The sequence below is a fragment of the Rhinopithecus roxellana genome, chromosome 2 (assembly GCF_007565055.1).
Source record: "Rhinopithecus roxellana isolate Shanxi Qingling chromosome 2, ASM756505v1, whole genome shotgun sequence".
Taxonomy (NCBI): Eukaryota; Metazoa; Chordata; class Mammalia; order Primates; family Cercopithecidae; genus Rhinopithecus; species Rhinopithecus roxellana.
In genome coordinates, this window is record NC_044550.1 from 30,599,761 (window position 1) to 30,624,701 (window position 24,941).

A 24,941-nucleotide genomic window follows, 5' to 3' on the forward strand; every position below is an offset into this window, starting at 1 on the left:
CAGCCGCCCTGTGTCCAGTGCCAACCGCAGGAGCGCGACAGGAGGGGACCGCGCGGCTGCGCCCCACCCTTCCAGCGTCGCCTCGGGGACTCGCACCCCTTTCCCTGGCCGCACAAGACGTTTCATCCTTGGCGGCCGCCGCCAACTCGCCGGGAGGGGCGGTCGGAACTGGCAGGCCGGGGCGGAACCCCCGGGGTCTCCTTGTCCAGGCCCGGGCAGCCAGTTCCGCAGGGCCGGTCCGGGTGGGAGCCCGGCCGATGGAGGCGGCTCGCGTCCTCAGCTGCCGCTCCCTCCCCTTCCCCGGGGTGGGCGCGCGCGGCCCGGGAGCTGGGAGGCGGCGGCTCCCGCCCCGGGAGGCGGTGGCGAGGGCGGCGGCTGCGGCGCGGCCGGGCGGGTCCCGGGACCGCTGTTCTCCAGCGCAGGAGTCCCCGGCGCGCCGACTGCTCTCGCCCCGCAGCCGCTGCCCGAGCAGCCGGAGTAGCCACCAGCTGTGTCCGCGGAGTACCAGGTCGCGGAGGGGAGGGGTCTCCCGCTCGTCGTCCCCGCCGGACCCTGGGCACCGCGTAGCACCTGAGAGCCACCCAGACGCTGGGCCCTGGGGAGCGGCTGAGGTCGAAGACCTGAGGGAAGGAGGAGCCCGCGGACGGCTGTAGCCCCAGGTAATCTCCATGGAGGACGGGGCCGGTCTTCTCCTCGCCCAGAAACCCGAGCCGGGCGCCTTGGAATGCGGACTCCAGAGGCGGCACCTCGACCAGACAAGTTTCTCGCGGCTTGGAATGAGGGAGTCGTGAAACCGACCCTCGTTTTATTTAACCAGCTTTTTTTTCTCCTGTTTTAAATAAGTTTATTTAGACAATGGAAAGAAAAAAACAAACATCCTCTTGAGTGACTGTGGGTTAGTAAATATAATCCTCAAAGTTTTTCATGGTGTGGTTATTTGCTTGCGCATATTTATTAACCTGTTAACTCTTCCGCTAGTCAGAAAATTGACATGTAAAATATTCTTTGAGGAACGTTTCAAGTTTGCTGTTGTATTCGGGCATCCTGTTATTTATCAGCTTAGCTAGCATCTGCCTTTCCCCGAAGTGGTACCAAAGCCGGTCCCTTGGCGACGGATCTTGCATGTGACACTCTTGCCCTCTAGTGCCTCACCAGCTTGGTAGCAGTTTGATGGCTAATATTAATAAGATGTTACATAACATGAGAGTACTGGGCCAGGACTGGTGTTGCTGCCACTTGTAAAGTCAAAAAGCCTGAGCCGATGGTAGCGAGTGGTACTGTTTCCGTTTCTTTTCCATCTATTGCAACTTTCTCAAGCATTTTCAGCTCTGAACTTTAATTCCAGGTAAGTGTATTTATTTATTTATACTGTGCATTAATGCCTCACTCATAAATGTAGGGGCTTTTAAGAGATAACAACTTTGTTTTCAAATAATCTAAAAATTTCAAGATTGAACAAGTGCCTCATTTTATTCTTGAAGAAGAAATATAGAGCATTTTGATTAAGTGAAACAAAGGACCATCTCATTCAGGGATGATTGTAAAGCTTCCCTTTCGTAAGATTACAGTACTAAAGAGATGACCTCTTGTAATTGTTTAAGATATTCACCAGCTTATAATGATTCTGAAGTAGATTTGTTGAACAGATCACATGTCTGTTGCTTTGACAGAATTTTGTAAGGAACATCAGAAACTTAAAACTAAGCTACCTGCCTATCTATACAGTAATGATCCTCAAAAGGCTTTCTATTTGATGCAGTTTATAGATATTATTTAAAACTATACAATTAATAAAATTAAATGAAAATGGAAAGAATCACTCTAGGTATCAAATATACAGAAATTTTAAATATAAAGAAAATAGATATATCTTCTATTTAATATATCCATTTTGTGGGGGCAAGTAAAAGCAGAGTGACATCTTTAAAGGGTTTACTCAGATCCTTTTTCAAATAGTTTTTCTAATAGCTGGATGCTGTTTAAACATCAGAGTTATTTAATGTTGAAAATGTATTACTATCTATATTCTTTATAAATGTATTTAAATGTAGCAACATATGCAATCTGGAAGAGTTTAGAAGAAAACACTTCTAGACAATGCAAACAGCTACATTCTTAATACATTTGTATTAAATTAAAATACAAATCAAATATTGAGATGGGTGCAACTGATCTGGGACACACTCTTTTTTTTTTTTTTTTTTTTTGCCCTTAGAAAATATCATGTTATCAACTACTGAGCAATGCTATTCACCACCAGAGAGCAGAATGATATGGCAGAGAAACTCTAGAATATCCGATATTCAGCTGAAGGGATTTTTTCCCCCCTTTTTCTTCATCCATAGCCTCCTATCAATATTATATTTGAGATGGAGATTTCAAATATAAGTTTGAAAGAGGCTCCTTTTTAAAATGGTACTGAACATAAAAAGAGGCTTGCCTAAGATAAGCTCTTTTTATTTTAATTTCTCTGGTTAACACAGTATCTTCCATTTCTAATTTTGTTATCGTTTTTCTTTATCATCTTGATGGTAAAACAGAAGATTTGTTTCTTTGTGTAAATAATGTTAATTATAAGCTTGTCACATGAGTTAATTTTCTTCATAGTCTTTAAAATGAAGGATCCTCACATTGCTAAAATGTTTTAGATAAAATAAAACTTATCTCTTTCTGGAGATATTTATTATAGTTTAGTTTGGTGGAGTTATATATGCCTTCTCTTTTAATTAATTTTCTTGAGAAAAGCATTATTTCTGAACATTGCAGCAAATATTAATTTTTGGTGTAACTGAAAAGTTTGTTAAAAAATATGTAGTAGAAGAGATAAGCAGGCATTGGAGGTTCTTTTTCTAAGCCATATGTTCTGCTAAAGAAGTTATTATAAGCTAAAATGTAAATATTTAATTGTCTACCCATCATTTCAAAATTTTAAAGCTGTAAAGAAATTACAATTTTTTTCTTTTCATCTTGGGACTCTGATTATATGACTTCCTTGAAACCTGGTTGAGTTTCAGCTGCTTTTTGGTGATTAGAGTCAATTTTTAAACTTAAATGTGCATTTGTTAAGATGCAAAATATATTTTTTAAAACTACATATAAATACTTTGCGATTTATATACACTATAAAATCAGGGAAATTAAATTAAGGATAAAAACACTATTCTCAACTAAATGAATGCCTTGAATTTCTAATTGCTTCACAGTTCAGACAGTAAGGGAAAACAGTGGAAGTTTACTTTCCCTGTGCTATGTCTATTATAAATGAGGGTTCATACTGAAATGCATGAACTCTGAACACCTGTCCAGATTAGGGAATACTGCCAGGCCACAAAAGTAACGACCTACATTATAAAGATAATTAGTCTGAACAATGCTCAGAACTATTTTATGACTGAAGTTTCTCTTAGAATAGTAAAGGGTGATTTTAATATTTCTTTGTTTGTTTGTTTATAGTAAAAAACTATACTCTTAGATACCTGGATATCACAATGAGTGACTTATTCTTTCACGTTACTCTAAACATTTTCATTGATTTCATGTAAGTTATAGGACAAGAAAAAAAGTAGTCAGGACCTACTACAATTAATTAATGTCTGTAATAAATTATTTCCCAAAATCTTCTACAAATTACTGAGGGCTATAATTCTTGATTATCTGTTGCCAAATAAGAGCTTAAAAATAAATTATTGCAGTCCTATCCTAAAACTTTTAAGCATCTCAATGGTGAGTATCCATTTTACATACATTTCATTGCTGAATGCTTTTGTTTCATTAAAGTATTTGAAAATAACACAAAAGTAGACCTAAATTCTAGGTCTGGCTCTGCCAAGAGAGAAGTGGCCTTGAACAGCTCCCTTGCTGGCTCTGGGGCTTGATTTCTTCACCTGAAAAACGAGGATTCCAGAGACCCTTTTTTATCCTATTTGTTCAACATTTTAGAAATTGCTCTGGAGGACAGAATGAAGACAGATGAGAAAACATCAGTGAATAATACAAAGTTTAACTTGATGATAAGTACTACCGTCTAGATTTTTGGTAGTAGGGATGTTACAGTTTATACTCGCAGAATGGTTACCTTGTACCAGGCCCTGTTCTACTTTACACATTAATTTTTAGCTCATATAACCTTCACAAAGTTTATTTAAGGTAAATATTATTCCTACTTCACCAATGAGGAAATTGAGGCACTGAGAGGTTACCTACCTGCCTAAGATCACATCCCTGGAAAGTGGTGAAGCTGGTATTCAGTTTGAGTCTGGCTCCAGCACACATTCCTTTAACCATTATACTACATTGTCTCTCTATAGGCTTCAAATATTTATTCTTGATATGCCTCTTGATGTAACAGAGGCAATCCATATACCACTCCAACAATTTCCACCACTTCCGTTACATATGAAATGCTCATTCATTCACCCAGAAGGTATTTACTAAGCATCTACTTTTGCGCCGTCCACAGGACAATTAAACGTGGTGCCTTCCCTAGTTAAGTATATATGGTCTAGTTCAGGTGATTTCTTTGTCCTCTTTTGCTACCCCTGTTAGGTTGAGTCTCACTTGTTCCAAAAGGTGCCCAAGGTAACAGAAGAATAATTTACCTGACTCCTTTCTTGATGTGTCCATAGAATAGAAAGTAATAGAAACTTCAACCTCCTCAAGACTCCCTATATCATATTTGTCTCTACTCTGTTTGCATCATCTTCTCTCTGCAGATTGGCTGTCTTTCCTTCTCTGGTTCATGTAACCTGCCCTAAAACATAGCCAACACTGATCTGTAACTTTACATCTTATGGTCCAGGCAACCAGTGAGAGGCCAGGTTAACACTCTCTTGTTCCCATGAGTCTAATGAAGGACAAATAAAAGGTTTGGATTAGACCCTAAAAGCTGCATTGTCAGCACTCATATATGTCATATGTGAGCATGTGTGACAGAATATGTCAGCATGTTTTGATGCATGCATTCTGGTCCAATCTTAGAAGGTAAAGGCAGACATTTTTCCCCCGTTCAGTCATATAGGGCAGAATCAACAGCAAACAGCAGTGGGGTGGTTTTCTTCTCTTGCATCACTGGATGGCATAACACTGAGGGAGGTGAATAAAATATATTCTTCCCTTCATAATTTCTAATACAAAGACGGAGGGAGAATAACAATAGAAAGTCATTTTCCATTTAATGTACCAAACAAAGCTAATGTCCTCAAGTGCAGCTTTTCTCCCATCCATCTTTTAAAAATTACAGTACTAGAGACGGAGTGTATTCTTGGTCATACTCCATGTAAATCAGCTTCTTACTTGCCTACCACAGCAGGGTTTAATTAACATGACACAATTTCACACATTCTTTCCCGAAGAAAAGCTTGCTCTTGTCAATTTTTAATATTATTACTAAATTACTTTTAGCAAATCCATGTATTTGAGGCCTCCCACTGCATCTTTCGACATTATAAAATATAGTTTTATAATTCATTCCTTTTTTCAGAAAAAGGAATATTGTTCAAGATCTTTTAAATATCTTTCATTTATGTTAGAACCTGAAGCTCTTTAGTTATTAATACTCATTTTCCAGATGGTAATCTTTTTTCACTTTTCTTGTACTGCCAACTTTAACACGATTCTATTTCATTTAGAAATTGATTTTTACTTTGGGATGATGGTGGGTGTTAGTGGAAGAGAAAAGATAGGTTACATTGACAAGCAGGCACTTCCCCTTGCAGATATTGCAATACTTTGCAAAATATATGTTTGTATATATTGAGTTCTTTCACTATGTTATGGAATTGTCTGTGATTCCAAAAACTAATTGCTTCCTCTGCCTTTTGTTAATGGTAAATAATTAATGGCTAATATTTGCTTGGTGGAGTCTTTTTAAAAACAGATGCATTGCACAGCAACTGTATTCACGCTGAATTCTGAAAAATCTCAGAATGGAAAAAATAAGTAGTTGAGTAAATTTCGGTGAAAAGCACATCCTGGATATGCCTGATTTATGGTTCTGATCAAGGTGGTCACTGCTATTCGCAATGTTTATATTATCGCCTTGACTGTTTGAGGCCAGTGTGATTGATGAAGGTAGCCGTTCATGCAAGATGGTTTGACTTAAATATTGCCCTAGTTTGTGAGTGCCAGCTGCTGTTTGTAAAATTTAGTAGAGGCCTTTTTCACTCATTCAACAAATATTCAATAGGCTGTTCTCACTAAGCACTCTATTAGACATTAAAAATACAGAAATGAACAGGACGAGTACTTACAGATGCTTCCAAGCTATGGAGAAAAATTGCGTAACTAATTATAACAGAAAATCACATAACTAATTATAACTTTGGAACACATAACAGAGGTAAAGTAGAGAGTGATGTGAGAATGTGTACCAGGGAGGCCTGATGGATCAGGCGGATCAGGGAAGACTTTTGTGAGGCAGGGATATTTATACTTAGAACCATAGGATTTGGAAGATGAAACCAGATGGGGAAGTGAAGAAAAAACTTTCAGACAAAGGTAACAGCATGTAGAAAGACCCTGAGACAGAAAAGAGATTATCTCTTTTGGGAACTGAAAGAGGACCCACTTGCCTGGAACTTAGAAGGGAGAGCATCATGTAACTAGGCCTGAAAGATAAAAGTGGGAAGCATCCCACACAAGGTCTTGCGGGACATGTACAAGAATATGAATTTTAACCAGCAAGTGAAATAAGCAGTCATTGACAGGATCTCAGCTGGAAAGAAGCAACAGATATCCACTTTGATGCTGCATTGAGAAAATGGTAGAAGGAGCCAAGAACATTTGTGGTGAGATTAGTTGCTGCAAGTAAAAGAAAGTGTTAAGGATGCATGTAGGTGATTGTGGGACCATGAGGACGGTTTTAGCGGAAAGATCATACATTCAGTTTTAGATAGGTTAAGTTTGCTTGTGACATGATTCTAGTGGAGCCAAATAGTGGCTGGAATATAATAAGAAAGGGCACAGTCGATGTGAGTTGTTGTTGTTATTATATCAAGTTGATAGTTGAATATAAAATCCTAGAGCTTAGAGGAAGGAGGTCTGAGTTACGAATGAACATTCGGAATTTACTGGAGTGTAGATGGTAATGAAAACCAAGAAGTATATGAGCTCATCTAAGGGAAGGGGGAGGGGTGAAAAGAAGCCCAAGGACATGGTGCTGGTTATGCCTCTGATCGAGCCTTTATTTGTTCTAAGATCCATCTGACTTTAGATCTCTGCACTAAGGGTGGGCTTATATTCTTCCCACAACTCTACTTAAGCTAAAATGCTCATAGCTGTCCCTTTATGAACGCTTAGTGTATGAAATGTCATTGGTCATCTTCAGGATATTTCCCTCATTTCCTGTGATATTTCTACTATCATCATCATAGCAGATAAATTTTGTTTGTTGACTGTATGTGCCAAACACTATTATAAGAGTTTGATTTTTGTTGTTGCTGTTTTTGAGACAGGATTTTACTCTGTCGCCCAGGCTGGAGTGCAGTGGTATGATAATGGCTCACTGTAGCCTCCACCTCCCAAGCTCAAGCGATCCAACCACTTCAGCCTCCCAAGTAGCTGGGACCAGCTGCCACCATATCTGACATATATATGTCTGAATATATATATATATATATATATGTATTTATATATAATATTGCATTTTTTTGTAGAGATGAGGTTTCGCTGTGTTGCCCAGGCTGGTCTCCACCCCTGAGCTCAAGTGACCTGCCCACCGCAGCCTCCCCTTGTGCTGGGATTATAGGGGTGAGCCACTGCACCCAGCCTCTAAGAGCTTTAACCCTCATTAAAATCCCCTTAGGAGATATCACAGTAGCTCATTTTCTTAGAAGGAAACTGCAGCATCTAAAGATAATAACTGCCCAATATGCATTTCCTACTTGTTCCTAGCATGGAAGGATTGCGTTGCAGTTACCTTCCCAGGCGTATGGCATCTTTGATGCAGGCTGTTGGAGTTCATATTTCAGTTCTACCTCTACTAGCTGTGACATCATGGGCAGGTTACTTCGCCTCTAAAGGGTCCAACACAATTTCAGTACTTATGTAAGTGTTTATTAATATTAGCTGCATTACTATTGTTATTCTGTATCTTCCCATCTCATATTATTTCCTTCAGGGTGCCTTATAGGAAATCTTGATGATGTAGTGACATTTATAACTTATTCAACCTTGTAACTTTCTTGAACCTAACTATTTCAGAATGCCTAAGTGATTCGTTGATTTTCAAAATTTAGAATAGTTTCTTGATCACTCAGCATAGTCCTTATCATAGGTTGAATATGGAGCAGAATTCAATTACAACTGTCGGGTCTGTACTGCTGATCAAGACAATTGTGTCCATGGGAACTCTCTCACGTGCAGGCTAGTATGCTTGTTCTGTACTTATTCAGAGTACCCTACTGACCATGCAGAAGTCTTCAATTTTCTATGTATTTTTTGAAAGCATTTCAAGAACACATTCATCACTATACTGAAATGTTTACATGTTGATCTTGTTGGCTTTTAAAAGTATTTTCATCTTATTTCTTTTTAAAAAATTGGAAAAGTTACTGGGAAAAATATATGAGCCCTATGCCCTTGGAAATTTCAGTCTAACAAGGAAGACAGACATTAGACAAATAATATTGTTAATATTTCATAAGAGTTATGATGAAGTCTCCAAAGGGAGCCTGGTCTAAAGAGGAAGAATAGAGTTGGTCAGTAAAGGCTTTCCTGAGGAATTGGGTTTTTGTAGCACATTCAGATGTGCCTGTAACCTGTCAATTCCAAAGATTTTCTTGACTTTTTTATTTGTCTACATCCAACTATTTTATATAACATTGTGATTTTGTTATCTAATCATGTATAACTTAGTCCATCTATCTATGTGAATCTGAAGTGTTCATCACTGAGTCAAGCCAATTTCCCCTCTTAGTTTTATGTTTCTATTATACTGGCATCTTTATCTTCTAGTCCCCAAGCCTGCTACCTCCCCCAACCATAATTTAACGGTAAGCATGTTCTTTTCTTCTTTCTTCCCAAATATCTCTCATTTCCATTCTCTCTCAAAACCACCTTAGTCTGGACCTATACTGCCTCACACATGGATTACAGCAGCAGCCTCTTAGCTGAGACTGTCTTGACTCTGCCTCCTTCTTCACTCTGCACAGTGTGGCATGTGCTCTCTCTGTTCATATTACTGCTGTTCATCATTCTGGGTGTCACTACTACACTAATCATCTGTAAACACTATCTTTATCAAATCCCTCTGTTCAAATGCACCCAGTGCTTTTTATTTTCAAGTTCATACCCTTGTACTTCACAATCACTTCCAAGGACTTTCATTAATCTGCAGCACTCTTTTAATCAAATATTATTTCCATTTTCAACCCAAAACATAGTATCCTATATTTTAGTTAATTTCACTCTGAGCTAAGCACATTGTAACCATTTCATTTCTTCAACCTGCCAGGGAGTTTTGCCTGGCATGTTGTCCCCATCCTCATATCCAAACCCAGTGCATCATGACATGTCACTTTCAAGCACCATGTCTCTTAGAAACTGTCACTGACTTTACTAAGCTTCACTAATCTCTCTCTCTCTCTCTGTGTCTGGCTCTCTCTCTCTTCTGAAACCTGTAACAGATAGTCTATACTGCATAAATCACTATTTATTATGTACAACATACTGTTGGCTGCTGTTTCACAAGTCTCATTTCCCTTAATAGAGTCCATTCTCTAGGGGAAAGAATTATTCCTAATATCCAAATATACTTCTGTGGTGTCCACAGTACTTACTACAGCACTAATTCCAAAGTAGGTGATCACCAATTGTATAATGATAATTATTTTTGGTGGTTGAAGGTTTTATATACCATAGATATTATGCTATTAAATTTATCCCACGTTGGGATGCTATGATTATATTAACTTAACATTGAATGTGATAGTTATTTGTAACTTCAAAAGATAAGTTAAAGCATTAGAATAAAGTAAAAGTGTCAAATTAACCTACAGGAGTAAGATGCCATTGTATTCCATTAATTCCACAAAAAGTCATTGCTCCTGGTACAAGTGGTGCAATGATAGACAAAAGAAAGGTATTATCTCAACCCTCTTGGAGCTTCCAGGCATACAGAGAGGCTGACTTTAAACAAAATTTTAATTATGGCAATAAGTACAAAGGAGATGTTCTTTTCACAAAGACCATGTATACCCACTGGTCTTATCAAGTTTGGAAAGTCAGAGAAGGCACCACAGGGCAATTGTGGCGAGGAGCTTAATTTTCCATATTCACCCATCTGCATGATGCCTCAAAAGTGAAGGGCTCAGGTGAAGTCTGTACCTTTGCCTCTGCCTACTGCTATGGTGCCACCTTCCACAGGAGGAGTGACAGCAAAGGTTCAGTCCATCCTGAAGTTTTCAGAGCTAGCAGAAACATGGAAGAGAATGGGAAGTAGCTGTCCTTGGATGAGCTTGTAGTATGAACAGAAAGCTCTAAGAATCTGCACCAGAGACTGAAGTTGGCATGGCAAAGTGAGATATGCAATTGAAAAAGGTTTGCAGAAAACAGGAGGATTTTAATGTATGCATTTAAATATGTTAGACCAATTCCTCAGGGATATGCACTGGAATTTTCTTTAGCTTCAGAAGGAAACTTGAAGAGTATAATGGAAAAGAAATGTCCTTCAGCATTTTATAATGGCTAACAGACAAGGTAACTTTGATAGATTCCTAATATCTGTCCTAAAGAGTGAGAGCATACACTCCTCACCACTCTGCCTCATCACAGATAAGAATTGCATAAGTTACATGCCTTTCACTTTTGACAAAGGGAGCAAATTATAAAACGCTGCTCTCTAAAATGGAAAATGTAGCAATACATTTTATATCTAGTCAAAAACACTTCACAGGTAAAATTGAAACACAGAAATGGGAAGATATGAGATTTTGTATTCTGCTGTTATGCTCCAGAATATTATAGTCATAAGTATGTACATAACTTTAAAAGTGCAATTACTTATCAAAATGAAATAACTATAATTACAATGAAAACTCTGTTGTCCAGGTAAATTTTTATTTGCTTAAATATCATCTGTACCTATACCAGAACACTTAAAAGAGACCTTACATGGCATGCCAAGTTCCCATCCCCCTTTCTTTGAAGTGTTTGTAAGATTTGTCCCTTCCCTACAATTCTCCCTCACCTATGATGATTAGCAGTTTACGACTACATTGTGAGAAATGAGACTGCACTGGCCTGCCAGATCAACTCTCTAAGATTGCTCTATGATATTCTCCATGTTATTCATTCTTGTCCCAGAAAAATATGTTATGTTATCCCCCTAATCAAGAAAAGTTGTGTGTCTCTAACAGAATACCACAGACTGGGTAATTTATAAATATTAACAATTTATATGGCTCACAGTTCTGGAGATTTGGAAGTCTGAGAGCATGGTGCTGGCATCTGGTGAGGGTCTTCTTACTGTGTCATCTCATGGTAGAAGGTTGAAGGGCAGACAGCATGCACAAAGGGGCAAGAGAGCAAGAGCCAGCCAAACTTGCTTTTATGACACTCTTGAGATAAGTAACCCACTCCCAAGATAATGACATTTATCTATTCATTAGGGAGGACCCCTCATGACCAACTCACCTCTTCTGAGGTCTCACCTCCCAACTCTGTTGCATTGGGAATTAAATTTCCAGCACACAAACTTTGGGGGATACATACAAACCATAAGACCTCCCTACAGACTTTCACAACCTCTATACTCTCAAGTCTTATCATAATCTGGGTTACCCATACATAGTCAAATTTATTTTTTAAGTATTTCTCACTCTTTCCTCCCACTCGTTATTTATGATCCTTACCCAATTTTGTGCTCATTCCTGCCTGTGTAACATTCCCTCTATCTCAAATGTCTGTTCAAATTACTCCCATCCTTCAAGGCTCTACCCAAGTCCTACTCCACAGTACAGCCTCCCTATCCCCTGGAGCATTCCACAGACTCCCTCACTTGCCAGGGTCTCTTTCTTCTCTCATCCTGTTATAGTCATTGTCTGTAATCCACAACCCTCATATTATTATCATTCTTGTCACTATCTCTGCTTTATAATTTAGAACATTTTAAATAAATTCAGTCTGCTGAACATTTATATTTTAAATAGTAGGACAGCTACCCCATAAATATTTGAATGCATGACATATATACCCTAAATATTTTAAGGAATGTTGTACAATATATAATTTAAAAGATAAATAACACATTTATCTTGTAAATATAATATCCTATAAATATCCTACAATTCTATTCTAAAATATTATGTTATTCATAAAGATAAACATATTGTTCAAAATATTGTTCATTGTTTATGTCATAGAATTTTGGAACTAGAATGTTATTGGTGATCATTTATTCTAACTTCATCCTTGGTACAGGGGCCCAAATGACACAATGAATAAGAAGCAGATGTGCAGTAGGCTCTAATCTTATGGCAAACACTAAATACAGTATTTTTCACCTGTGCTTATTGTTGTACCAGCTAGCTTTTAGCCTGCCTTATGTACAGTCACAAGACCTATCTTAATTTTTTTATATTCCATTATAATTTCTTGTAAAGTTCCAGGACCATAAAACTCTAATAAGCTTTTGCTCTAAGAAGCACCCAGGAATTCCACAGGGGGAAGGCAAGATGGCCAACTAGATGCAGCAAAGAAGTGCTACTCCCACAGAGAAAAACCAAGGGTTTGAGTAAATCAACATAATTTGGACAGATCTCAAGAGAGAAAATGCTTAGATGGAGATGTAATGTAGATGCTGAGGCTGAGAAGGGAGAAGGCAGGCACAGGGTACTGGAATGCGGGGGCTAGTCCCTGGCCCTGAACAACTCCTGGGGGATAGTTTCATGATGGGACTGAGGGACTGCCCACCTTCACCATGGGCCTATGGGATCTTGGCTTAGAGGGCCTCACATCCCCATGGACATTTGATCTGACAAGGGGATCTGATTGCAGAGTAGAGAAAGACAGAGCTTCAACCAGCATGGAACAGGGGCCTTTGTACATGGTGCAGCTCTGGCAGAACATGGTAATAGGCGTCCATAACTCAGGTCTCCCCATCTCCCTCCAGAAACCTCTAGCCGCAGCTGACCACTGGGCCAGAAGAAAGTAGAGCTGACTTCCCTGTGGAACTGGGTCATGTTTGTTCTGTAGGCCTTCCAGCCTGCTGGCCCCTCTCAGGGCCACACCCTAGCAACCCTGCAGGAACATATGCACAGTGCAGCTGCAGCCTCTGTTGCCCAGCCTGGGTGCCTTGCTCCACCCAATTATGTGTTCCTGGTGGCTTAGGAGCACTTTGGATTCCTCAGAGCACCCAGAATCCAATTCCAAGTGGCTGAAAGATGGAGCCCCAAGCCGATTAAAGTGCCCGAGGGCTGCAGCAGCCAGCTCAGTAATGCCAAGCCAAGTTCTGTGGCTGGCACTCAAGTGGGAGAGGAGCTCACACTCTCAAAGCACTGAGATGGGTGAGACGCCCATTCATGGGCTGAAGTGGGAGGGGCCATGCCTCCCTCCCCAGGACTGGCCAGGAAAGGCTGTCTCCCATCTACCTGCTGCAACTTCTGGCCAGGGAGTCCTGCAGCCCAGACCACCTAACAAAAGAAATGTAGACACAATGTCAGTGATCAGAGGGGCTCCCCCAAGTTCCAAGAGTGGACATAGTGAGGAGGTCACCTCTCTCCCTGCCCACTGCAGAGCATGGCTGCAAATGTGAGAAATACAGAGGAGCCACGCAGCTAGACAAGAGGCTATCTACTGCCTACTACTCTTCAGCATCGTCTACTGGATCCCAGCCCAAACTACAATGCCAAAAATATTTTGCTACTATACACTCCTGTGAAACCAAGAGCAAGAATTCAGCCACAAATAAAGGCCCTATAGAGAGGCTTGGGCATGTGAAAACATCCAGAAACAAATCCAACTGAAGTACTCAAATTACATCATTGTTAAAGAAACGCTGGACTTCTTAGATGCGAAAGAATCATGGTAAGAACTCTGGCAATCTGAAAAGTCAGAGTGTCTCCTTATCTCCAAATGAATCCACTAGCTCCCCAGCAGTGGTTCTCAACCAGTCTGAAATGACTGAAATGACAGACATAGAATTTAGAATCTGGATGGCAACAAAGGTTGAGATTCAGAAGAAAACTGAAACCCAATTCAAGGAATTTATTTATACTATCCAAGAGATGAAATAGGAAATATCCATTTTAAGAAAGAATCAAACTGAACTAGTAGACCTGAAAAATTTGGTGTAAGAATTTCATAATACAATTAGAAGTATTAACAGCAGATTAGACCAAACTGAGAAAAGAACTTCAGAACTTGAAGACTGGATCTTTGGGCCAACTCAGTCAGACAAAACTAAAGAAAAATAGTTGTTAAAAATGAACAAAACCTCTGAGAAATATGGGTTATGTAAAGACACCAAATTTATGATTCATTGGCATCCTTGAGAGAGAAGGAGACAGAATACACAAGTGGGAAAATATATTTGAGTATATAGTCCGTGAATATATTTCCCTAATCATACTAGAGAGGTTGAGTTGCAAATTCAAGAAATACAGAGAACCTAGGCTGCATACTACGTGAGATGACTATCCTTAAGGCACACAGTCATCAGATTCACCAAGGTCAATGCAAAAGAAAAAATCTTAAAGGCAGCTAGAGAGAAGAATGGTCAAGTCATGTACAGAGGGAACCCCATTAAGCTAGCAGCAGACCTTTCAGCAGAAACATTACAGCCAGATGAGATTGGGAGCCTATTTTTAGCATTTTAAAAAACAAAAATTCCAACCAAGAACTTCATATGGCACCAAACTAAGCTTCTTAGGAGAAAGAGATAGAAAATCCTTCTCAGACAAGCAGATGTTGAATGAATTCATTTCAACTAGACCAGCTTTACAAGAGGTTCTTAAGGGAATGCTGAACATGGAATTGAAAAGCAACACCTGCTACCACAAAAACACACTTAAGCACATAGCCTGCAAGCACTATAATCCACCTAGACAATCAAGTCTTCATAACAACCAGCTAACAACATGATGACAGGACCAAACTCTCACAGATCAATACTAATCCTGAATGTAAATGAGCTAAATGCCGCACTTAAAAGACACAGAGTGACAAGGTAGATAAAAGGACAAGACCCAACCGTCTGCTGTCTTCATGAGACCAATTTCACATGTAATGGTACCCACAGGTGCAAAGTAAAAGGATGGAGAAAGATCTACCATACAAATGGAAAATACACAAAGATCAGGAGTGGCTATTCTTATATTAGATAAAACAAACTTCAAACCAGTAACAATTTAAAAAGACAAAGAAGGGCAATGCATGACGATAAAGAGTATAATCCAACAAGACTTAACTATCCAAATATATATACACCAAAAATTGGAGCTCCTAGATTCATAAAACGAGTTCTTCTTCACTCACAGCAAAACTTAAGACAACTACACAATAATAATGAGAGACATCAACACCGCACTCACAATGTTAGACAGATATTCAAGGCAGAAAACTAATAAACTCTGGACTTAAACTTGTCACCTGACCAACTAGATCTAATAGATATCTACAGAACCACTCCACCCAACAACCACAAAATATACATCTTTCTCATCTGCACATAAAACATATTCTAAGATTGACCACATGTTTGTTCATGAAGCAAGTCTCAATAAATTTTAAAAAACTGAGATCATACCAAGAACATTCACCAACCTCAGTGCAATTAAAGAAATCAATATCAAGAAGATCTCTCAAAACTACACAATTATATGGAAATTAAACATCTTGCTCCTGAATAACTCCTTGGTGAACATCAAAATTAAGGCCAAAATCAAAAAATTCTTTGAAATTAATGAAGACAGGGACACAACTTACCAATATCTCTGGGATGCAGCTAAGTTAGTGTGAAGAAGAAAGATTATAGCATTAAATGCCTTCATCAAGAAGTTAGAAAGATCTCAAATTAACAATCTACCTTTGTACCTAAAAGAACTAAAATAAAGGAACAAACATACCCCCACAGCTGGCAGAAAAAAATAAATAGCATTAAAGAAGAATTAAATGAAACTGAGATGCCAAAATCCATATAAAAGACCAATGAAACCAAGAGTTGGTTCTTAGAAAAAAATAAACAAGACTGATAGTCCACCAGCTAGAATAACAAAGAAAAACAAAGAGAATATCCAAAAAAGAACAATCGAAAATGACAAAGATAATGTTACAACTAATCCCACAGAAATTGAAACATCCTTAAAGATACTATGAATATCTCTACTCACATGAATTAGAAAATCTACAGGAGATGGGTAAATTCCTGGAAACACAACCTCCCAAAACTGAATCATGAAGAGATTGAAACTCTGAAAAGACCAATATCAAGCTCTGAAATTCAATCAGAAAAAAAAAAAAAAAAAAAAAAAAACAAGAAAACAAAAAACCTACCCACCAAAAAAAGCACTTGACCAGACTGATTCACAGCCGAATTGTACCAGACATACTAAAATGAACTGGTACAAATCCTACTGAAATTATTCCTAAAAAATTGAGGAGAAGGGGCTCCTTCCTCACTCATTCTGTGAAGCAAGCATCAGCCTGATACCAAAAGCTGGCAGAGACACAATGAAGAAAAAACCTCAGGCCAATATCTCTGATGAACATAGATTCAGAAATTCTCAACAGAATACTAGCAAACCAAATCCAGCAGCACATCAAAAATTTAATGCCACAATCAGGTCAGCTTTATTTCTAGGATGCAAGGCTGTTTCAACATATGCAAATCAATAAATGTCATTTACCACATAAACAGAATTAAAAGCAAAACCATATGATAATCTCAAGAGATGCAGAAAATCTTTAAATAAAATCCAACATACCTTCATGATAAAAAACCCTTAACAGTCTAGGCATTAAAAGAACGTATCTCAAAATAATAAGAGTCATCTATAACAAACTCACAGTCAATGTCATACTGAACAGGCAAAGTTGGAACCACTACTCTTGAGAACTGGAATGAGATAAGGATGCCCACCCTCACCACTCCTATAGCACTGGAAGTCCTAGCCAGAGCAATCAGACAAGAGAAAGAAGTAAAGCATCCAAATAGAAAAAGAAGTCAAACTATCTCACTTTGCTGATTATATGATTTTATACCTAGAAAATGCTAAAGATTCTGCCAAAAGGTCCCTAGAACTGATTAATGACTTCAGAAAAGTTTCAGGATACAAAACCAATATACAAAAATCAGTAGTGTCCCTATACATACATCAATAATATCAAACCTGAGAGTCCAGTGAAGAATACAATCCCATGTACAATAACCACAAAGAAAAAGAAATACCTAACAATACATCTAGTCAAGGAGGTAAAAGATCTCTACAAGGAGAACTAAAAAATACTGATTAAATAAATCAAAGACAATACAAATTAATGAAAATACTTTTCATGCTCATGGATTAGAAGAATCAGTGTCATTAATATGGCCATGCTTCTTAAAGCAATTTACAGATTCAACACTACTCCTATCATATTACAAATGTTATTTTTAAATAAATAGGAAAAAAAAACTGTTCTAAATTTCACATGGAACCAAAACAGAGCCCAAACAGTCAAAGCAATTCTAAGCAAAAAGAACAAAGCCAGAAGCATCACACTACCTGACTTCAAACTATACTACAAAGCTACAGTAACCCAAACAGCGTGGTACTGGTACAAAAGCAGACATGTAGACCAATGGAACACAATAGAAAACTCAGAAATAAAGCCACATACCTACAATCATCTGATCTTTGGCAAGGCCAACAAAAGCAAGCAATAGGTAAAGCACTCCCTATTCAGTAAATGGTGCTGGGATAAATGACTAGCCACATGCAGAAGAATGAAACTGGACCCTTACCTCGTACCATATACAAAAATTAACTCAAGGTAATTTGCCTAGTCTGTAATCCTAAGCAAATTAAGTAAGCAAATTAATTCAAATGCAGGACATCAAACTATAAAAATTTTAGAAGTAAATCTAAGAAATACTGTTCATTATATCAGCCTTAGCAAAGAATTTTTGGCTAAGTCCCCAAAAGCAATTGCAACGAAAACAAAAGTTGACTAGTGGGACCTAATTAAACTAAAGAGCTTCTGAACAGCAGAAGAAACTATCAGCAGAGTAAACAGACAACCTACAGAATGGGAGAAAATATTCACAAAGTATGCATCCAACAAAGGTGTAATATCCAGAGTTTATAAGAAACTGAAACAGATCAATAAGAAAGAAACAAACAACCCCTTTAAAAACAGGCAAAGGACATGAGCAGATGTTTCTTCAAAGAAGCAATCAGGCAAGAGAAAGAAATAAGGCATCTAAACAGAAAAAGACGTCAAATTATCTCTCTTCACTGATGATATGATTCTATACCTAGAAAATGCTAAATATCCTGCCAAAATAGTCTCTTTATTAAAAGAAGACATACAAGTAGCCAACAAACATGAAAAAATGCTCATCACCACTAATCATCAGAGAAAGCAAATCAACACCACAGTGAGATATCATCTACACCAGTCAGAATGGCAATTAGTAAGAAGTTAAAAGATAACAGATGCTGGTGAGGCTGCATAGAAAAGGGAATGCTTATACACTGTTGGTGGGAATGTAAACAAATTCAGTCACTATGGAAAGAAGTTTGGAGATTTCTGAAAGAACTTAAAACAGAGCTATCACTTGACCATGGATTCCGTTACTGGGTATATGCCCAAAGGAAAATATGTCATTCTACTAAAAAGATGCATACACTTGTAGGTTTATCACAGCACTATTCACAATAGTGAATAAGATAAAGAATCAAACTAGATGCCAATCAAGAGTGAATTTGATAAATAAAATGTGGTACAAATATACTATAGAATACTATGTGGCCATAAAAAAATGAAGTCATGTCTTTTGTAGTAACATGGATACAACTGGAGGACATAATCCTAAACAAATTAACATAGGAACAGACAACTAAATACCACATGTTCTCACTTATAAGTGGGAGCTAAACACTGAGCACACATGGACATATACACAAGAACAACAGACACTGTGGACTATTAGAGGGAGGAAGAAGGAAGGAGGACATACACGGTGGAAAAACTACCTATCGGGTACTGTGCTTACTGCCTGGGTGACAAGATCCATACCCTAAATGTCAGCATCCCGCAGTATCCCCAGGTAGTAAACCTGCATGTGTACCCTCTAAAATAATGATTGAAATTTTTTAAAAGGAAAGGAATTCCTTAGGTGCCCAGGTAAATCCAAGCATGACTGTACATTATTTTGGATTTGACTAGCCAGGAAATATGTGTTCGTTTCCCATTAGTTCAACTACCTGAGAAAAAATATTGTTCAGTTGACAGAGATATATACACAGTTTGCTTAAGCTTCATGCACTCAAAATACTCTTAGCAGTAAATCTGTATCAGTGTGCTGTGATACCAGAGGAAGTGTAATCCTAATAAATGTAGAACACCCAAATAAAAAAAGAAGCGCCCATGTTTCTTTCGTATTATTTTTCAAAGTTACTAAACTTTCAAAGGTTACTAAGACTTAAAAGGGATTTCAAATTATTGCATAACAAAGTGTTTCATGAAGTCTCAGTTGTTTTCATTACATTTTTTAAAACATTTCTGGAGTAGTTTTTCACATAATTACAAAACTCCTTCTCAAAAAGTGGAAATAGAATGGTATAGAAAGTGAATCAATAGGTAAATATGCTCTTCTCCAAGAGTATATGATTCCCAATGGTCTCACACCAGATTTGCAGAAACCCTGAGAAGTATTTTATTCCTAATATTTATCTTACCACGTGACAGTTTTGATTTTTGGAAAATGCAACTATGAAAATATGCAGTTCTAAAATAATCAATTGCATTGTGAGGCCATATATGCATTTTGAAAGGGCTATTCTAATGAGAGCAATTATCATAAGTTTGTTTCTCTAATGAATGTAAAATGTGTATACAATGATAAAATGGACTGTGCCAATGACTTTGCAGAAAAGAAGAAAACATGTTTTAATTGTGGCATAAACATTCAGTACCTGTAATTAAAAACAAACAGCTTGAGTGTGTATTACATAATGTATAGCCAGATGGCAAGAAATGGCAGTGTATGGCTTAGGTGACCGCTCTGTGGTCTTTGTTCTATACTATCTATAGAGTTTGATGCAAAGCACAGTGAATATCATGAAATTTCCTGTTAGCCCAAAGTCTTTTTTGTACTAGGGATAGAGGGCTCAATGTACCCCTTTTCCTCTTTCTATCAGTCCCATGTCCTCACGCAGATCTGGGAGAAGAAAAGGGAGGACTTCGAATTTGCTATACACCAGTTCATCTGCCAAATACTCTGCCACTTATGCTAGTCAACAAGATAAAAAACTTGCCTATTTTAATGCTGCAAACTGACTGTTTTATATTCTTTTCTATTTTTCAGGCTGTATTTTCTGTGAGTCCTGACCAAGTGATACAAATGAGCTGCAATGGTGACATAAACTCTTGACTGAGATTGGGAAAGTAGCTGGAACACCATCTTTTCTTTTAACTTTTTATGGTGCTTCTATTGGCATAGTTGGGGAAAATACCTACAACATGAGTTTTATCATGAAGCTTCACAGGCACTTTCAAAGAACAGTCATTCTGCTTGCCACTTTTTGTATGGTGAGCATTATCATTTCTGCTTACTATCTGTACAGTGGCTACAAACAGGAAAATGAACTCTCTGAGACAGCTTCAGAAGTTGACTGTGGCGACCTCCAGCACCTACCATATCGGCTCATGGAAGTGAAAGCAATGAAGCTTTTTGATGCCTCAAGAATAGATCCCACGGTCCTAGTATTTGTAGAGAGCCAGTACTCATCTCTTGGTCAAGACATCATTATGATTCTAGAATCAAGTAGATTCCAGTATCACATTGAAATTGCCCCTGGAAAGGGAGATCTCCCAGCGCTTATAGACAAAATGAAAGGCAAATACATTCTCATTATTTATGAGAATATTTTAAAGTATATAAATATGGACTCCTGGAATCGAAGCCTTCTAGATAAATACTGTGTAGAATATGGTGTGGGTGTCATTGGATTCCACAAAACTAGTGAGAAGAGTGTACAGAGCTTTCAGTTAAAAGGTTTCCCTTTTTCCATATATGGAAATCTTGCAGTAAAAGATTGTTGTATTAATCCTCATTCTCCATTGCTTCGTGTGACCAAATCTTCCAAGCTTGATAAAGGTTCTTTACCTGGAACTGACTGGACAGTTTTTCAGATCAATCATTCAGCCTACCAACCGGTAATATTTGCCAAAGTAAAGACTCCAGAAAACCTTTCTCCTTCCATCTCTAAAGGTGCTTTTTATGCCACTATCATACATGACCTGGGGCTTCACGATGGAATTCAAAGGGTTCTTTTTGGCAACAACCTGAACTTTTGGCTGCATAAGCTCATCTTCATAGATGCCATCTCCTTCTTATCAGGGAAGAGGCTGACATTGTCCTTGGACAGGTACATTCTTGTGGATATTGATGATATATTTGTGGGAAAAGAGGGAACAAGAATGAACACCAATGATGTAAAGGTAAGGCTCTATTTTCTCAAGTTTCAAAGTTCAGTTCATCTCACAGCAGGGATACAACTATCCCAGTTTGTACTACGACTGGGTTACCCAGGACGTGGGATTTATTGGGAAAGTCTGGGCAATCTAGGATTATCACTCACCCTAAATCAACTAATAAGATTATATACTTCTGTCTAAATCAAGAAAAATAAAGATTTTACTAAAAGTTTGAGTGTGGTAGGACCCTGAAATGGTTTTCTACATGTATTTACAACTAGAGTAGAAATCATTTTGTTTAATTACTGTCCAGAAACTATCTACCTCAAATAAAACTATTACTAATCTCAGACTTAGCTCATTTAAATGTGAATTTGTCTTAATGATAATAAATATTTCCACAAATTTCAAGAATTACAGATCTCATAGTAGCAAGTTCAGATACTTTTGGAAGTCAAATATGCAATGCATTTTCTCTTATATTTTTCTGAAACTGAAAATCAGTACTACTAAATATGAAGATCAATGACTGTACAAGCATATTTATTCACATATACACATGAGGATTTAACTAGATTTCAGTGAACACTTCTGACACATATATGAAGCCAATCATGCTGCATTTAAATTGTATTACATTTCTTCTTGTGTAAAACTGCTGCGCTTAAACAGAAAACAATTATTTGAAATAGTTTGTCATTATTATGAGTTGATTGTCTTACATAAACAGCTGATTGTTCACTATTAAAACATTTTAAAAATTAAAGTTACCTACATTTATCTTAGTTTCCCATTCGAAATATCATAGGATTCTATCTTTGCTATACTACATATTGATTTCTCATAAAAGTGAGACTTTTGATACATAGCTTTTATTCTATAGCTTTGACCTTTTGGTAGAATATCTAGAACCAAATCAGATAGCAAAAAATACATCTTGAAAACTTTGTTCTTTTCTCTAAAAGCACTAAGCATCTGGCAAATAATAGTAATGTTCATCACACTAGTTAAGTGAGCTAAGAATACCAGAAGGACCATTAAATGTTACTGTAAAAGAGTGTGAAGACTGAAAAGAAAAAAAAACTTCCATATTCTTGGCATTATTTTAGTCTCTTCCTTTTAGCTAAATGGAAATTAATTAATAAAGAAGCTGTATTTAAGTTTCCATTAAGTCTTTGTATTTACTTTTGAAAATATAGCTAAATTTAAACCAAGCTGGTAGTTTAAGCATTTATTACATGTTTGAAGATTACAAACAATACATAATTCTTCCATTTTTTCCATTTCAAATTATTTTGGTGAGAAATGTTTTCAATATGAATATATTTCTGATGTGAAATTGTTTGAAACTGTCAAATATATTGTTATGGAAACTTAAAATATGGTAAATAAATCCCTGAGTTTTTTATGTAGCCCCCCATTTCCCCTAATATTATACAAAATACAAAATGTCTTTGTGCTCCAGAAGTTAAGCCAGTTTTCAGGGGTATGAAAAATTAGAGGCTTATTGAACACATTAAAGAAAAATTTGGCATGTGTACTTTATGAACTGCTCATATTTAGATAGAAATATATTTTCTAAACTACCTAAGGCTTTTTAAAAAAATGTTTTGAATAATCTCGGTTTTTTAATTACTTCTAAATTGCATCTGTGATTGTGTCTCAAAACACTGATTTATTGCAGTCAGTTGCCCTGAGAGTAAAAACAGTCATTCATGTATTCATTCTGAAACTAGTTATTAAGTGTGCACTACATGTGAAGCACTTTTTGGAACTTACAGATAAAATCTTGAACTGTAGTCCATTCCTTTAGAAGAGGGGCAGGGAAGAATAGAGTCATAAGAAAGCTCATTGTGCTGAGCATCTGTCTGTTCAATACTTAATATGGCTATATCCCATTCCAGGCACAGAGGCAGGCTTTAGGGATACAAAGATAAAGTGTCTCGTGGGGGTGGTAAATAGGTAAATAGCTTGCAACATGGTAAGCACAATAACAAACATATCTACACAATTTTATATAAATTGTGGGAAACACTTCAGTGTGTGCTGTGTACCTGTAAGTATTAAGAATGTAGGACGAAGTTCGAAGGTAAGACTAGATAGATGTGATGATTTGGAAAGCTGTAGTAGTAATTCAGACAAAGATAGCAATTTCTTGAAACCAGGAAGTTGGAGTAAGAATGGAGAAGGAAGGACCAATAAGATCTATTTAGGAAGTAAAATTGAACAACTTAGTAATTGGCTAAATGGAGATGAAAGAGAATATAATCATGACATTAGAATTTGTCATGAAAGAGAATATAAGGATGACATTAGGATTTCAGCATAGGTAAATAATTGTTGATGATGTCAACAACAGTAAGTAACAGGATCATAGCGAAGATCATTAAAGGTCATATTAAAATTTTCAGTTTTATTAAAGTGCATGTGGGATGCAGAGGCATTTCACAGGTAGTTACTTTACAGAAAAAGTCTGGGTAGGACATATAGACTTCAAATTCATCATCCTATAGGGAATCATTCACCACATGAAGGTGTGTGAGATCAGCCAGGGAAATAATTTATAGAGTGATGAGAGAAGATGATCAAATGTAGAATATTGAGGAAAATCATCTTTTAGAAAACAAGTAGAGGGAAATATCCCTTGAATAAGAGTTTAAAAGAACAGTCGGAGACTAGGAAGCTGAGATACTATAGCTTCAGAAGGAGTGTGATCAGCAGTATAAAACCCAACAGCAGAGTCCACTGGGGTAAGGACTGGAGAGTCTCCTTTGGGAAAAGACAGAGATCACTGGGGACTCTTGCGTAATCTATGTGAGTGGAATGATAGAGACCAAAGCCCATTTGCAGTGCGTTCAGGAGTTAACTAACTAAGGGGTCAAGAAGAGGTCAAGATGTGAAGAAAGAGAATGTAGAGCACTCAGTGGAGAAAGTTTGGTATGAAGGAAAAAAGAGAAATTATACAGTAGCTAGAGGGTGGACTGGGTCTAGGAAGACCAACTGTCCTGGTTTGTCTAGGACTGAAAGTATTTGGTGCTAAAACTTAGAGTCCAAGAGTTAGATAGGGGTGACCTGACTAAATCAGAAAATGAAGAAATAATCAAAAATCATGAGGTCTAAAAAGAAAATCATAAATTTTGTGATTAAGGATATATAATTAATACAAATGTTTAAATCAATTACTTAATTGTTACCACTTATGAGAAAATATTATATTTTCCCTATTTTAAGTGTTTGGAAAATTTAAAAGAATGTGAGAAAATCAAAAGTTACATAAACTGTTATGTATCAACTGGAAGGAGAGTGCCAGACATAAATTTTAA

At 37.5% G+C, this 24,941-nt stretch overlaps 1 protein-coding gene across 1 annotated transcript in view; it reads left to right on the forward strand.

The window, feature by feature from the left end:
• The first annotated feature begins 1,097 nt into the window (after positions 1-1,097).
• The window catches only part of NDST3 (N-deacetylase and N-sulfotransferase 3), a 223,764-nt gene continuing 199,920 nt past the window's right edge, over positions 1,098-24,941 (forward strand). Inside the window, exons 1-2 of the mRNA XM_010364853.2 lie at positions 1,098-1,345; positions 20,507-21,642. Coding sequence (XP_010363155.1) covers positions 20,662-21,642 — 981 coding nt within the window. The 5' untranslated portion in view covers positions 1,098-1,345; positions 20,507-20,661. The remainder of the gene's footprint in view (positions 1,346-20,506; positions 21,643-24,941) is intronic.